At 30.3% G+C, this 16587-nt stretch overlaps 2 protein-coding genes and 1 non-coding gene across 3 annotated transcripts; all 3 read right to left on the reverse strand.

The window, feature by feature from the left end:
• Nucleotides 1-4512: 4512 nt before the first annotated feature.
• LOC133682185 (uncharacterized) lies at nt 4513-6502 on the reverse strand. Its single transcript, XM_062105462.1, has 2 exons — nt 5466-6502; nt 4513-4862 (listed from the first exon to the last, which is right to left on the reverse strand). The coding sequence occupies exon 1, from the start codon at nt 6287-6289 to the stop codon at nt 5471-5473; it is 819 nt and encodes a 272-aa protein (XP_061961446.1). The 5' UTR covers nt 6290-6502; the 3' UTR covers nt 4513-4862; nt 5466-5470.
• A 6846-nt stretch (nt 6503-13348) lies between these two features.
• LOC133681782 (GPN-loop GTPase QQT1) lies at nt 13349-16236 on the reverse strand. The gene is made up of 11 exons (XM_062104921.1): nt 15936-16236; nt 15803-15847; nt 15640-15719; nt 15479-15553; nt 15268-15371; nt 15017-15173; nt 14836-14923; nt 14330-14402; nt 14121-14252; nt 13713-13784; nt 13349-13620 (listed from the first exon to the last, which is right to left on the reverse strand). The coding sequence occupies exons 1-10, from the start codon at nt 16025-16027 to the stop codon at nt 13725-13727; spliced, it is 906 nt and encodes a 301-aa protein (XP_061960905.1). The 5' UTR covers nt 16028-16236; the 3' UTR covers nt 13349-13620; nt 13713-13724.
• A 54-nt stretch (nt 16237-16290) lies between these two features.
• Nucleotides 16291-16362, reverse strand: TRNAP-UGG (transfer RNA proline (anticodon UGG)). Its single transcript has one exon. It is a non-coding gene; the product is annotated as a tRNA-Pro (tRNA).
• Nucleotides 16363-16587: the final 225 nt, after the last annotated feature.

The raw sequence follows: 16587 nt of genomic DNA on the forward strand, positions 1-16587 counted from the left end.
AAATAATGCATTAGTTGATATTTTTTTCAAATAAATTTTGAGTTTATATTTTAATTATTTTGTGATGATTTTTTTAATGATATTGATTATGTTTAGTTTTAAAGAGGTAGGAATGATTCATCGTAATTTTTTTTAATTTTTATATAGATTAAATTTATGTTTTTTTACATTGATTTTTTTATAAGATTCTTTATATGGGCAGCCTTGCATTTTTTTTGTTTTTTTTCAATAAATTTTATGTGTTTTTACGTTTTTATTATATTTTTTTATATGTTTTTCTATTACAAATTATTTTGATAGAGAAATTCATTAAACACAACAAAGATAAACTAACTAAGTAGTGATGTTAAATATTTTGATCTTCACTTGCCACCTAATTTTTTACAGCATCTTAGTATTAAAGGCTGGTATTTTATTTTGTGATTGTATATTTGTTTATTATTGTAGTTAAATAAAAAATATTTTTGAAAAAAATAATTTAATTCCACTAGAGTCCATAACTCGGTTCATGGGTTTGATGTGCTAGCTTGTATTACCCAATTCATAATTTTAATGAGTTCATCTACTGGCTGGATATGTTTTTTTGGTTTTTGATAAGTTAATTATTTTTAATTAATTTTATTTTTTAATATTGAATTGGTTAAAAAATAAAATACATGACTTTTTTGTTTTTGCTTTCTTTAGAGTTATTATTGTCTCAAATAAGTTTTTAGTTTTAGGTTGATGCTCAATTTTATGAATACATATTTTTATTATATAATTTTTTAAAAAAATATTAAATTTAACTGTGTCTATAACACAATTTACTTGAAAATTAAGTTTGATCTAATATGTTGTTGGCTCAATAATTATTATTTTTTTAAAAATTATGACCTTGGAAGTTGCCTCTTTCCACTCACGCAGTAGGGTTCCAAATTAACATGTTGCTGAGGATGATGATCAAGGTAAGGATGCAGACGAGAATAGAGAGGACATATTTTCAGGCCTCCGCTGCAAGATCGTGGTTAAGTTTGAGAAGCACATGGACTTCTATAATGCTCAAAAGGTCTCATGCGGGCGCTCATTACAGAGGGTAGGAACTTGGTTTTGTCTGCGTACAGTTCGGTTGATGTTTTAGGAGTTACGTCATTTTTATTTCATCTCCTCTCCATCCTTTCTGGGAATATACTCCTGACTCTTGCCTACCTGTGCTATTACATTTTATTTTTGTCGAGGTCTTACACATCAAACAGTACCATTGTTGGACTTGTGGCGTACATATTGCAATGGTTGGAACTGCATTTGACAAATTTGGGCAAAGTGAAAACATCAATGAGATAATTTGAGATCGTATTTCACTCATATACGTTTCCCACATGCAATCCTCTCTTTTTTTTTGTTCTGCGCACGGAACTTTTATTTGTTCATCTTCTAGAACATGATAATGGAGGTGGAACTGTTTTTCAAGTTAAATTATCAGTTTGAGTTGAATTATTGCATCTTTTGGTTCTCAAAAAGCACTCCTGATAGAATGTCGTCACCTTTTCTGTAACATGCCACACTTTTTGTTCAGCAGGGATCTCGATCGAAGGCCGATTATGAGATCACCTGGGCGAGGATGGCTTCTTCCGGAATTCAAGAAGTCAAGTACAAGAAAGTAGAAATTAAAGGGGCGGCGGCGGCAGCAAGGGGACACTACAGAAATGGAGCTCCCAGGCATGAACCTGACGTCTCAATTCAGAGCTGATGATGATACACGCCGGAAAAGGTTCAAGGTCAGAGAACAACAACTCTGTTATTGGCTGTATGAATTAATGGTTCTCTAGAGTGAATTACGCTAATAATTAATATCGGAATATTTTGCTCCACCGGCTAATATAATAACGTTGACTTCCTTTCATCAAACTTTAAGTCCCTTAACTGTAGCTGCAATCAAAGTCAGTGCAGGAGTAATGGGGACGCCCAACGTTGAAAATTATCTACATATCGGGTAGAGAACTAGCGTCGTCATACCACGAATTTATAAGTTTTTGTTCCCTTCTCCAATATATTTGTACCATGTAATTGTTATTTGGAATTGCATTATTTTTAAAAAATAATTTTTTATTTAAAAACATATATATATATATATATATATATATATATATTTCTTTTACATTATGTTTTTTCAAGCCAAAAATATTTTTAAATAACAACTAAAAATAAAACATTGGACATGAACCCAATTTGCTTTACGCACAGTTAACACCATGGTTATAAGATCAGACTTGTAATGAAAATCAATTAACCCAAGATTCAAGTTAAGGGATGATCTGAATTTTATAAACATACACTATTAAGTGAGCTATCATGTTACTATGATTTTACTTACTAAATTTATTTTAAATATTTTAATTCACTCAAATTAAAGTTCCAATGAATTGAAATAAAACTTGATAAATATTTATATTAAAAAAAAAGTTAATGAATTTGACATTAAATTGGTAATAAATAAATTATTAATTTTTAGAATTAATTTTCGAGTTTTTAGAAGAGATTAACAGTTTTTTTTAGTAACATTCATTCATTTAATTCATGAATTTGACATTAAATTGAAAATTTTTGTTGTCAATATTTTAGAAGCATGAAAGTTCTTTAAATTAAAAAATTATAAATATTATTTTTAAAAAAATTAAGACCTTTTATGATTATCATGCATAATTTATAAAAATAAAATAAAATAACTTAATTTGGCAGTTTCTCATTTAAACATTATGTTTTATTTAATCCAAATCCAACCCAGGAATATTTAGTTTAATTTGCATCCTAAATCCCAATCTTTTGATTTCAATATTATTTTTAAAATTCTCCAACATAATGCCTCAAGTGGCCAAAAATATGTATTGTATACGATTTTACGAGGAGAATTTAAAATAAAATAAAATATTCAAAATAATAATAAATACTAAATATTAAAAAGAAAAGAGCACCTAGGCTACTCCGCTATGGGCCCACGTGCATAGGCTAGCAAGCCAAGCCCTTTAGGCTTTATCACGTCTGATGCCTGGCCTAACAGTCTAATCTTTTAGGATACGTAGCGATAGATCCGAATTATTACACAAGGAAGAGAAATCATTGTTTTTAAGCATATATGTGAGGCTAAGCCAGATTTTTTTAGTGTTTTAAAAATATTTTTTATTTTAAATTTATTTTTAAATTTTTTTTAAATTGTTTTGTTGTGCTAATAAAATAAATAAATTTTAAAAAATAAAAATAATATTATTTTAATATATTTTTAAATAAAAAACCATTTAAAAGGTAAACACTATAATTATTTAAAATTCAATGGCAATAAATTTAATATTTTTATACCTAATTCGAGAAATAAATACAGCAATCCCGATCAAGTTTCAACTTAAGCCAAATAAAAATTGGTTAGGTATAACTGAGATCAACTCGTCAACCAATCTACGATCTAATTCATTTAATCAAAACCCGATCAAATTCAACTGATGACAAGGATGAAAGGGGAATTGATTCGCAACCCGCTGGGTAAAAAGCTGAAAGAAGAATAACCTAAAGAACAGCCGCTTGACTTTCTTTTTTTTTTTTCTTTTTTTTAGAATGACTTAGTCTTTTTGACCTTAGCCACGACCACTAGTATACGAAGAAGATTGGAATTAATTATTTGATTAGTTTCATTTAAATACTCGATCGCTCGGGTCAAGTGTTTTGCAATGACTTGTCACCTAGGCTAAATCAATCCTTCCAGACCAGGGAAATCTTTGGCTACAAGGAACCGTGTCTGCACCTCACAAAATTGGAGACCGTTATTTCTCCGAAGAAAATACGCAGAACGGCTCATAATCAGGTATTGTGCTTTTGAGAGATCGTCAATGGAGGTCCCATGTTTAACTTCAACTGATCGAGAGAAAACAAGAAGTTTGAACTCTTCTGCGCGCGGGGGATTCTTTGACGATCGAGGCAACACAGAGTTTGGCCTAGCTAGCTAACTGGCTTCATAAATGTAATTGATGGCTGTACGCAGTGACTTGATCCAATAGCCAGCTGATCATTTATTTCTAGAAGTGATAAACAGCCTCATGCCATCTTCGGGATCTCTTATCATGGTCCTCTGGGTCTGTTTTCATTTCTAGTTTTCTTTCATTTCTTTTCTGGTTTTTCTTTCTCAATAAAAAAAAAAGAGAGAGATTTATGTTTATTTATTGAGAAAAAATGATTTTTTATAAAAAAAAATTAAAAATACATTAAAATTATATTTAATCTTCATAAAAAAATTAAAATTCATAATTTACAATAGTCATCATCTTGATATTTTATATCCGCGCTAATCTAATTTTAAAATATCAATATAATTTTATTTAAATTAAAGATTAATTATTATGAAAAATTATATTTTAACTAAGAAATCATTATATTAGATTTATAAAAAAATTAAATCTATGACACTAGCTAAATATGAAAAATTTTAAAAATAATTTTAATTTTTCATATTGCTAAAAAATTGCTTGTATATGTATTTTCTTCAATTAAAAAACAGTGAAAAATCTTTAAAGAAAAACTGTGGAGAAAATCTAAAAATCTAATTTCTAAATTTACTATGAATTTGAAAAACTACTTTTTCAGTGTTATAAATGAAAAAAAATAATATATTTGAATATGAAGTTTCAATTAAAGTATTATTCTATTTCTAAATAACTTTTAATTTTTTTTCTCTAATTTAATAGTTAGGTGTTATAGTAGTGTAGCTAGTTTGTTCATACTTTCTGCTGGTACGCTTTCCGGCTCGCAACGACTCAAACGGGCGGAGGCTCTGTATTTGCTTGCACTGCCGGCTGTTCTCCTTTAGTTAGAAGTAGAAGTTGCTCTTTGCCCCCACACTTCTAAAAAAGTATGGATTAATTAAGTGAGGAAAAAAAACTTGGTTAGGTAAAGTTACATCTTCAATCTAATAAAAAAGATTAAACAATCGACTTCGAGATTCAAGAATTCAGAAAAAAAATGCATTTTCATGGCCTGATTTAGCTAGATATTGAAATTAACAGAACAGATTGCAGACCCGACCCGTTTGCTAACAAGACCAGCCCTCAAGTCTCTGGTCCTTTGAGTGAGTGTCAATGTTGCAGTATTGATGATCAATGTCTCTACAAAGCAGTGATTTTTGCTTGAATGAAAATCAAACCTATGGTTTAAGTTAAAAGTGGAGATGACCATGTGTATAGAAGTACGTACAACACCATGCAATCCAAATACAAAGAAACATGCGGTATGGGAGCTCTACATTTTCATCAACCTAACCCTTAATACTAGTGGTATTTAATTTACAATTATGGAAAATTCCAAGGAGGGTTTGAAATTAACTTCCAAACACATCTAACATTGGAACCAAAAATTCTGTGCATCTATTAACAAAAGAAGCAAAATCTAAACCCAAAAGGCAAATAAAAGAAAAAATGGAGAGATGAGGTTGATCGATCGAACCGAACCATATTCAGAAGCTTTTTCGCTGCCCATGTCGTCGAGGCCATTTATCGGCCGAAGAGCCAGTACTCTTTCTCGCTGGAGAAGATATCCCATGATTAATCATCATCTTGGGCTCACTTAATCTTCTGACATAATCTTTCTTCTGTGATGGCTTTTTTGTACTCAATGCAGGGACTATATACCAGGCAAGAGAGGTCAATAATATAGCAACTGAACGCCCAAACAGAACCACCAATAACAAAATCAAGATGAGAGCAACTGGCATATAATAATAAGGTCTTCGCCATCGGTGCAACTTCATGTTCCATGTAAAAGATTTCTTCTCAGTCTTTTTAGCAGCTTCCAATCTTGGTTGCTCGACTTGTTTCTCTTCAACTGGTGCCTCTATTGGCAACTTATCCAAGCCTTCATTGTTGCGAGTGTTGGGGTTTTCTTTGATATCATTAGCGCTACTGATCCTGGGTTTGTCTTGCTTTTGATCTTTAACCTTGATTATAAGAGGAATACAATCATTTGAACTTGAGTAGACGAAACGAACCATGGGTACATCTTCAGGCCCCATCTGTGAATATATCTTCTGCTTTTTCTCTTCAAGTTCCGCTAGAAGTGCAGAGAACTTGTCAAGGCCACGGGACGAATACGGGTTCTTGCTATTCTTGCTAGTCTTGGAACTCTTTCTTGATTTTCTTGGTGTTGCAGAAGGGCTTGATCTTTCTGGTGTTGCAGAAGGGCTTGATCTTTCTGGTGTTGAAGAAGGGCTGTTCCATGATTCCTCTTCTACCTCCAATTGATTCTTAAAACTGCCACAGATGAATGAGCTCAACATCTGATCATAAATTCTGAATCCTGTTTTGGTATACAAGGTGTGTTTTAGATTGAGAGGTAAGCTTTGGATTGGCTATATTTTATGTGGATTGTAGTGGAGAAAGAAGGTGTCGTCTATAGTTAAAGGGATGTTAAAGAGGACCAGATCCAAGCTGCTAGCCATGCCATTAGTCAATTAAAAGGTTTGAACAAAACAAAGCCCCACAGAAGCTTCCTTGATCATTTAATTTCGTGTCGTTTGACTTCGTGGAGAGGGGGTAACGCATGAGTTATAATTTATTCCTTCCAAAGCAGGATGGAGAAAATGTCGTCTGAAAGAGAGGTATATATTGATTTCTACCTTGATGATTCCGGTGGGTTGATCCAATGAATTCGAGTTTAACTAATACCTTGTTTTATTTGAATCGATTTTAATATTGACATGACTAAACTAGATAATATGATGATGGAAGTTAACACTAAGAAATCCAATTAGATTAAAATCAATTTAAAAAAATTAAAACAATATTATTTTAAATAAGAATAATAGATTTAAATTAATTCTATGAATTGTAAATTAACTTAGTAATCTATACAATCCAATAAGATGAACCCTTTTCTAGGTCAAAATCTGGGCAGGGTTTGAAAAATATAATATGAATGGTTAAAACATGATTGCTTGGGAAAAGGGAGATTGAATTCCAGGTACAATATTAGAAGTATGACAGAACGTGATGCGATATATATATATATATATATATATATATATATATATATATATATATATATATATATATATATATATATATTATGTGGGAGAGAAATAATAATTGCAGTTCAAAGTATATTTTATTTTTATATATTGAAATAATTTTTTATTTTTAAAAATTATTTTTGACATTAATATATCAAAATAATTTGAAAAAAAATATATTAATTTTAAAAAAATATAATTTTAGTTGCATTTTCAAACATTACCTAACCATTTGAAAATATAAAAAATAATTATTTTTAAAAAAATTTAAAAAATATAAATTCAACTGTGTTCTCAAGTATTACCTAATTAAAAACATATATTATCTTCTCCATGGAATGCTACAGCATTGTTACTCGAACAACAACTATGAATTGACAAGGAGAAAATATAAAATATTAGAGTAATGAAATTATTAACAACGAAAAACATTGAACTTAGTGTGGAATTGGATTATGCTTTTATTTATCATTATTGTAACATTGATTTTTAATTTTTTACTTATTTTCTCATGTTAATTGCTTATCTCATTTCAACTACTACACGCGCGTTATACACCTTCAAAATATCTCCTCGCCCGGGGCCTTGTTAATAATAGTCAACGTTGCTAGCATCATCTCCTCAATTATATATCAAGAGTTTCTTTCTCCACAATCCAAGATCAATATGCGCCGCAGACGTTTCAATCAACGCTTTCGTAGTTTTAACCATCCTGATTCCTGATTCGAGCTAGCTGCCTGATTTTACAGGTTTATTAATTAACTAATCAATACATAGCTGCTAATTAATATATATTGGCCCACATGACGTAATATCTTTGGTAAGCATTAAATCCCCACTAATCCCATGATATGAGAATTATTAAGAAATTAAGATGGATTACTTGAGAAACAAGCATACGGTTTAGTCAACATGTCAAATAAAACTCATCGAACTTCTCTAATTGTATATGTAAATATTTGTAATATTCATCAAGTTGGACTTAGCTTCTTCACATGTGTGTCTAAATATATAGTCTGACATTTGCAAACTTCTATGTTCTTGCTGGTGAAAAATATATGAGAATGCTAGAAACCCTTTATAAATAAAAGCAATTAGAAGCGAATGGTCAGAGAAGTGACGCTTGTTTTAAATGGATTAATTCTTGTAATATGCTTGGAATCTCATTTGGTATAATTTTTTGGTAACCTATATATATATATATAAAGAATTTTATTTATTGTGATAGAAAACTAAAACATCTTGGTTTTTGAAGGGTCATTAAACTAGCTTGGTATGGTCTGATGAATTGATTCGGGATATAGTTTCTGTCATTGTCAAGTTAAAAAAAATAAGGTGGAAGTTAATTTTATAAAACATGAGTGATCGATCGAAACTAAATTTAATTTTTATTTTATTTTAAAAAATAAAAATATATTATTTTAATTTTTTAAAAAATATATTAAAATGATACTATTTTAAATTATTCTGATAAACCCACCTAACCTCTGACTAAATTTTTCATCTGAATCCCGAGTTTTACATGCCCGGCTAACAACTTTGTTAGAAAACCGTGAAACTCTTTATATGTGTTTAATAATAATAAAAAAAAGGTTCAATCACTTTCATAAGATCCTCGCTGCGTTGGCGTAATCAGTTGCATCAAATTGCTGTAGGAGTAGAAAATATCATAAATACAAGATCCTCGTGATCAATATGCAGCTAATTAGTACGGCCATAATACTACTGGATGGATGGTTGGATGGATAATTATAATTAGTGAACCATCGTCTACATGATTCCCCTTGATATATAACCGGATTATTATTAAGAATCAATTTAGATTGTATTCCAAAAGAAATTGTAATTAATTTATCAACAGAAAAGATCATGGATTGAAGATTGAATTTATTCTAGCTTGTTTGTTTTTATGTTTTAAAAATATTTTAAAAAAAAATTAAATTTTTTTTTTTTCAAATTAATATTTTTTTGTATTGTAGATCATTTTAATAGACTAATTTCAAAAATAATTTTTTAAAAATAAAAAAATATATATTATTTTGATACATTTTCAAATAAAAAATATTTTGAAAAGAAATCACAATCACACTTTTAAACTGGTTATTTAAAGCAAAGTTAGACATGTTTTGTTATTTTATAACAAGTAAATGAAAGTAATATTTTTTTATAATATTTTTTTAAAAAAATCAAAATATTTATTAATTAAGTTTTATTGAATCAACTCAATTTTTTTTTAATTTTTTTTTCTTCAACCTCCCAAATTGGTCCAGGCTTCACAATAGTTCTTAGGAGGTAACCATCGCTGCCCTAATACTATTTGGTTTGGTGAGAAAAGGATAGGAGAGGGTAAGTAAAGGTCAGGTACGGAAGGGGAAGTAAAGGTGGGATATTAACCATATTTTTTATCTGAATATAAATAAAAGAAAATGAAAATTATGAACCCCGTATTTGTTTAGCCAGAGAAAGAAAGGTAGGGTTTAATTTTGTGATTACTAAAGTATGAGCTATAATATACCTTAATAAATTAATAGTCTCAATTAAATAATACTTTTGTTCGATCCAAATAAATAATATTTTAATTAATAAATAATATTTTTATGGTCCCAAAAAAATAATTTATAAAAGTTTAACTGTATATACACTTTTATTTACCCTTCTAATTAAGTAGAAATGATACATTTGGGATTAGATTAAAAAAAAAGTCAACAAAAGCAAAAGAATTATGAAACTTAAACCATTCCCTCTAAAGATTTTAACTTGGCTTCGAGATTTATAGAAAGTCCTCCTGTCCCCCCGCAAACCCTCTCGTTCCCTTCCCTCTCTTGAAAAGTACTTGCTAAATAGAGTTTTAGGGTTCAAGTATGGAAAATTTGTTGACTTTATGAACTGTGAGGGTTCAAGTCCCTCTAGACTCTCTAATTGCTTATTTTATCCTCTCGTTTTCTTATCAATGGCTGGCCATAAAAAATCTATTAAGCATATATTAAGGTATATATTAGACAGCATTAAAAATAAAAAAATAAAGAAAGAAAAAAGGGTGAAAAGTTAAGATAGACTTGAAAGGCCGGTCACGGGACGGAAATGACTTTTACGTCATCGTCAAGACAATACGACAACGGAGAAAAACGTTTTGAGAGATATAAACAAGAACAACGACGCTTTGTTTGCTAGCAGCCTGTGCTGCCTACTTTGGCCCACTAATTAATTGCCAAATAATGACAGGAAACATATAGTTAGCTCCAACATAATTTTCAACCTAAAATTGATTTTCTGACCTGCTTTGCTACCTCACTTGTCTTCGGGTTTAATCCGGTTCAAAGTCGGAGTCGCGAGCCGGCTAAATCAACTCGCAAATAGATGGATCAACCTGTTTATTTTGTAAATAGTATTGTTTTGATTATTCGAAATGAAACAATATTGTTTTTGAAAAAAAAAATAATCATATGAGATTATATGGATTTCCATGTCAATTATAAAAGGCTAGCTTGCCGTTGGAAATTTTTTGCTTCGTCATTTTTTGTACTCTCTCTAGAAGGAGCCCGTGTATCAAATTTCAAAGAAAACAAAACCACGCGCTCTCTCTAGAAGGAGCCCGTGTGTCAAATTTCAAAGAAAACAAATCCACGCGCTCTCTCTAGAAGGAGCCCGTGTATCAAATTTCAAAGAAAACAAAACCACGCGCTTTAGGGACCACAAATAACATTAAATACACGCGCTTTAGATAACTTGAACGACGAGGCAGAAACTTCTTACAGATACGATGCATTGTCTCCTGGAAAGATGCACGTAAATTGTGTTAGGATAGATTTGTGATTCGTCATGTATAATATTTTTTTATTTTAAAATATATATTTTTTATTTTTTACATCAATACAATATCAAAACCATAAAAAAATTAAAAAAATATATCAATTTAATTTAATTTTCAAACCAAAAAAACTTTTAAAAAACAAATAAAACAACAATAAAAATGCTGCCAAACACTCATAAAGAATGGATAACCATAAAAAACAGGAACATGTTTAACTAAAGGAATGGAATTAAAAATATAAAAATAAATATATTTATTTTAGAATAGAAAAGATATATCAAAATAAATTTATTCTTTTCGGAATAGAAAAGATATATATGGATATGTATTTTCTATCCCAATCATTAATAATTAATATATCATTATCTACTTCAACTGCATCTCTTATCCCAGCCATTAATTAATATATCTTAGTATATCCTTTTCTATTTTTAATTATATCTTTTAGTACTATCACAAGAAAATAACCTAACATTATTATAGAATTATTTTTGTTATGTAGAATAGCTGCAACGTGGATGGTCTTAAAGTCTGTTTGTTTTTTAATTTTAAAAATATTTTTGAAAAAATTTAAAATTTTATTATTTTTATTTTTTAAAAATAATATTTTTTTGTATTCTAGATTATTTTAATATATAGATTTTAAAAATAATTTTTAAAAATAAAAAATATTATTTTAATATATTTTTAAATAAAAAATATTTCAAAAAAGAAATAGAAAAGTGACCTTGTATCATCATCCCAAGTCCAATTTTACATGTGATGTCTATCGGGAAAAGCTGACCGACGAGGATATAAATTAAAAAAAAATTAGAATACGAAAATTCTTAAACGAAAGAGAAAAAATAGTTTACGAGCAAGCCATTTTGGCACCGCATCTCTACGGTTTGAATCTCACACTAGCTTCTTGCAAATGGCGTATGCTTTTCCGGAGACCAATCGTAGTTTTTGCCGTCCTTGTGCTCATCACTGCATAGATATTCCGTACTATGAAGCAGGTTTATTATATTTTTATTTAGAAAAATATATCAGATGATACAAGTTTATTTTAAATTTTTTTTTAATTATTTACTCGAAATCAGAAAAAATTAAAAAGAAGTAAAAAAAAAGTTCGCGTCAAACCTGATAAATCTGTTAAATTCATGACCTGATATATGATATTAGGATAACTCTGTAAAAATAAAAGGTAAAAAAAAAAGAATACCAATTTCTTAAAACATAATTAAAAAAATAAAATTTTTTCAGGTATTGCCTCAAATTAAATGTCAAATGATAAAATTAATAAATTTAATTTAATTAAAAAAATTCCTTTTAAAGAAACAAAATTGAAAACAATTCTTAATTTAATTACTATTCTAAATAATAAAATTGTAATAAAGAGAACATAGATGAAATTAAAAAACACCTTTAATTTCATAAAGTATTCTAAATTTTAAAAACTGTAATAAATAGATTAGGGATGAAAACTTAACTATAAAAAACTTTAGGGACTAATTTGTTTTTTTAATTCCAACACAAAAATCAAACGCTGCTTATATGTGGATGTGACGCCAAGATGCTTTGAAGCCGTCTTGGAATCATGGTTTTTGCCACCGGACGAAGCAACACATGCCACTCAAAGACGGCTAACACTGTTCACCAAATTTTTTTTTAAAAAAAATTTATTTATTTATGAAATTAACCTACTGTCTTCAAGAACACTCAATAATTATCAAATTACCATATGTAAATTACAAAAGGCTCCTAAGTCAAGACAATTGTTTTAAGGTTAATAAAATTACTTGCTTGTATAAAATCAAGTTAAAGACTAGAAAACCTCTTCATCTAAGTGATTTTTTTTTGTTTTTCAATGACACTCTGCAAAGAATATACAAAAATATCATCTAGCCTCTTCCTTTCAAATAATAACCAATGTACCCCATAAAAAATAACATTATACCTCTAAAACCAATACATGCTATTTTGCCCATCAAGAGAGAAAATCAGCAGTGAAAAGCTTATGACTTTTAGTATAGAGTGTAAATAATAAACAAGTCTAGAAAAGGTAGGCTGTGGGTTCAGTTCCTCCTGATAGGTTAAAGAAAACGAATTAAATCAATCATACAAATAATACTTCACTCTAAATTGGATTATGTTTGATATGATTTTTATAAATGATTTTAAGATTACTTTTTTTTTTTTACTTTCAACTTAAAAAATTAAAGATTTATAAGTATAACTGTCAAGAAATAACTCTAACTTGAATAAGAAATTTGTTACAGAACTAAGGCAAAATTTTGATTTACTGAAAGTTTAGAATTTTGAACTTTTAACTTATGAATTACAACTTATACTACATTCCGAGTAATTTTTATGAATCATGTTTTTAACATTTTAATTCATTTTTATCATAAATTATTTATGAAAAACAATTTTTAAATTACAACTTAAAAGTTAAAAATCATAATTCAAAAATCATGCTAAATTAACTCTTAATACGTTGAACTACCTGCTAATTGCTAGCAAAAACAAAAGCATTACAATCTCAATGACTAAGAACATATTTATAGTGAAGACAACCGTCATAGATGGTTCCTTTTACACTTCCAAGCCAGAGTTCTGCTGCTGCATGTAACAGAGGATTAAATTGTACATTCCACAAAAAGGTCAGTTCCCAGTTTTCATTATGTACACCATGCATGGATGATAGTGGAGGGAGGAGGAAGTGAACGTCCTGGACCTGTGTTTTATGTATCTCTTGTCAGTAAACAATAGAATTGTAGCTTACCCACTGATAAACCTGAAGCACCTGCGACAGCAGCCAAAAACTTTCTATAAGAAACAGTCACAAGCGAGATAAAATTGGGACTGATAAATTCAATATCCAGATAATTATCTCACCAAACTAGGTTTTCAGATGTCATTGCCAAAATTTTCATCATCCTTCATGTACTTCTCTTGCACTGCTGCAACTGTGGATTGCTTGGTCAAGGAAAAATGCTCATTCTATGTCAATAATTTACTGATTACTGGGGCCATAACAAAAACTTGTGAATTATTGATGCGACCAGATCATAATTTCTAATAAAAAATGAAAATTTCCTAACTATTAAAATAGAGAAGCACAATTATATACATAATGAATATGCATGGGATTTACTTGAGCCTACAAGTTGATGAGATTCAGTAAAAATTGATGATGTAAACAAGGCAGGGTCACTAACACTTAATAGAAAGCACAATTAAACAAGAAAAATACATGTCACATAACTACATCTAATACAATAAACGTTAACAACAATAAGGATATCTGTAGTAATCCCAATCAACAGGGCGAACTGCAATCTTGCTGAATTCAACTGCACTGGATTCCACACCAGCAAAGATGTAACCATTGGTCCTGTCTATCAACTTCACAAGATTCCCTACACTCTCTTTGTCCTGAAAAGAAGTGTCCAACTAAGAACACGCTATGAACATTTCATACAAACTTCAAGTAGTGGAGAGAATTCCCATGCCTGAATGTCCAAAGTTGTAAAATCGACAAGACTGAAGTCCTGTACTACATCACACAACTCCTTTGTAAGCTTCCTGCAACAAGAAGTTTAAGAGCTTGCATTTAACAACTAAGCAGGTATTTACACCAATATGATTATCAGAAGTGACAGTATTCTCCTGTCAATGGTGCAGTAGTTTATAGACCTTCAAATAGCCTAACATAGATTGATGATCTCACAGACTAGGTTCTGAGATTAGGAACCATTATTCCTACAAAGCACCATTTTATGTATTTTAACACATGGCCAGATGTCAAATCAAACTCTTTGATGGGTATTATCTTATGTTTAAAATAAATACCACCAACAGAATCACACACTATTTTCCACAATGTCAAAGATTATGAAAATCTAAGTAGAAAAAAAAGTAAAAGGGTAGGATTGCTGGCAAGGTAAAACTCACACATTCAATGCAGCAAGCATAAGTGGTTTGAATAATTCAGGAAATGGATTCTAGAAATATAGACCTGTACTTAGCAGCACGAGGATCCTGATCAAGTTGGTGCTGCAAATATGATAAGTCTTGCACGTCTGTATAGAAATCGAGGTTAAAAGCTGCAGCACATTAAAAGACATGCAATCAGTGCTTACAGTTTTTTGTTAAAATAACATAATCCTCAAAACAGGAAAGGAAGAAAAGAGGCACACCTAGCTTGCCATAGCTCTCAATTAGATCAATCTTAGATAAGACATTGATATGTGGGAGTTCCAGATGAAGCATTGTCGATAGTGACAAAAGCAATGCGCTGACATATTTTCCAGGATCACTGCAAAGATGGGCATCAACTAAATGCACGGCAGTCAACTGCATAAGATGAGAAATTCAATTATAGTATCAAGATCACATAGAGCGGTTAACAAATTAAAATAATATGAAAGCCTTGTAAATTAAAGCATACCCTAAGGTTCAACTTCTTAATGAGTTTCATGATAACATTCTTGGCATTTGAATGGAGAAAAAACAATTCCACCTGGCCCGGAAAATCAAAAAGAAGGTAGTGATCTGCAACAGAGTCAACATTTTCAACACTGTAACCAGACCAAACATGTCCTAAACAAAGCAAAGCATGAAAAACAGAACGGCTGACGCCTATAATGTACTGCATTAACCTTTCAACAGAGGTTCCAATTTGGATTGCAACCAGTCAATATTCTTCTCCAAATAATCCATGCAATAAACAAGACCTGGTAAAAAAAGCAAGTGATATCAGCATTAGGCAATTACTAGCAGAAATTAATGACAAGGGTGTGAAATAAATAAGCAGGCTGACCTCCATTGGGACCAAGGGAATGCTCGTTCATTACATCACTTAGTTTGATAAGATCTTCAATGTTAACAGCACAATCATACCTGTAAAGGAAAATAGCAATGACCAAGTATTTCTACAACAGAAAGAAATATTGTAAATGGGTTTTCAAAGAAAGAAAGATTACGGCAATGCATCGTTTGCTGGATCCAAATTGATAACGGCAACCTTCCTGCATAAAGTTATTAACATGAAGAAAACACTATTATTAACATCACCGTTTCTTTTCTAGCTATTGGAAAATTGAACGCAAAATCTACCTTCCGATGAGGCTTAAGAATTGAGACATGCCATTGCAGTAGGTGGTTTTGCCTGATCCCGGTGGACCAATCACCACTTGCCCAAACGCCATTCTTTTTTATTTATTTTGTGCTTATTTTACTCGGAGGACAGGAAGATGGGGTTAAGGAGTATAAGGATTTCGTTGCTCCTCTGGGGTTAGGGTTTTAGCTTGAAAATTACCTTACTCGGGGAACAGGAAGATGGGATTAGAGAGAAAGGATTTCGTTCCTTCTGGGGGGTTAGGGTTTTATCTTGAAAATTACCAAAGAAAGGTCTTTTTCAAAAATAAAATAAAATAAAATATGGGCAATATGTATAAAAAATCAGAAGAAAGGGGCATTCCGAGAATCGAACTCGGGACCTCTCGCACCCAAAGCGAGAATCATACCACTAGACCAAATGCCCGTTTGCGAAGCGTCTCAAAGACTTACATATTTAAATATTTAAAACCCACTGTTCAATTTGAGATTTTCGGTAACAACAGAGACAAAAAAAGAATCAAATTATAAGAGAAATTTTCCCTGATAATAATTATAAAGTTGGTTAATAATCCTGAAAATACAAATCTAAAATAAACTAGTGCAACTTGTTTGCAAATTAAAAATACAGGTAATGAGGATTTTTAACCAA

This window comes from Populus nigra, chromosome 2 (genome assembly GCF_951802175.1).
Source record: "Populus nigra chromosome 2, ddPopNigr1.1, whole genome shotgun sequence".
Taxonomy (NCBI): domain Eukaryota; kingdom Viridiplantae; phylum Streptophyta; class Magnoliopsida; order Malpighiales; family Salicaceae; genus Populus; species Populus nigra.

Coding starts and splice junctions, on each gene's coding strand:
- LOC133682185 (XM_062105462.1), bottom strand. CDS start 6,289: ATGTTGAGCTCATTCATCTGTGGCAGTTTTAAGAATCAATTGGAGGTA.
- LOC133681782 (XM_062104921.1), bottom strand. CDS start 16,027: ATGGCGTTTGGGCAAGTGGTGATTGGTCCACCGGGATCAGGCAAAACC. Junction 15,372..15,478: donor ATTGGAACCTCTGTTGAAAG/GTTAATGCAGTA, acceptor ACTCTGTTGCAG/ATCACTACCTTCTTTTTGAT. Junction 15,174..15,267: donor TTAAGAAGTTGAACCTTAGG/GTATGCTTTAAT, acceptor CATCTTATGCAG/TTGACTGCCGTGCATTTAGT.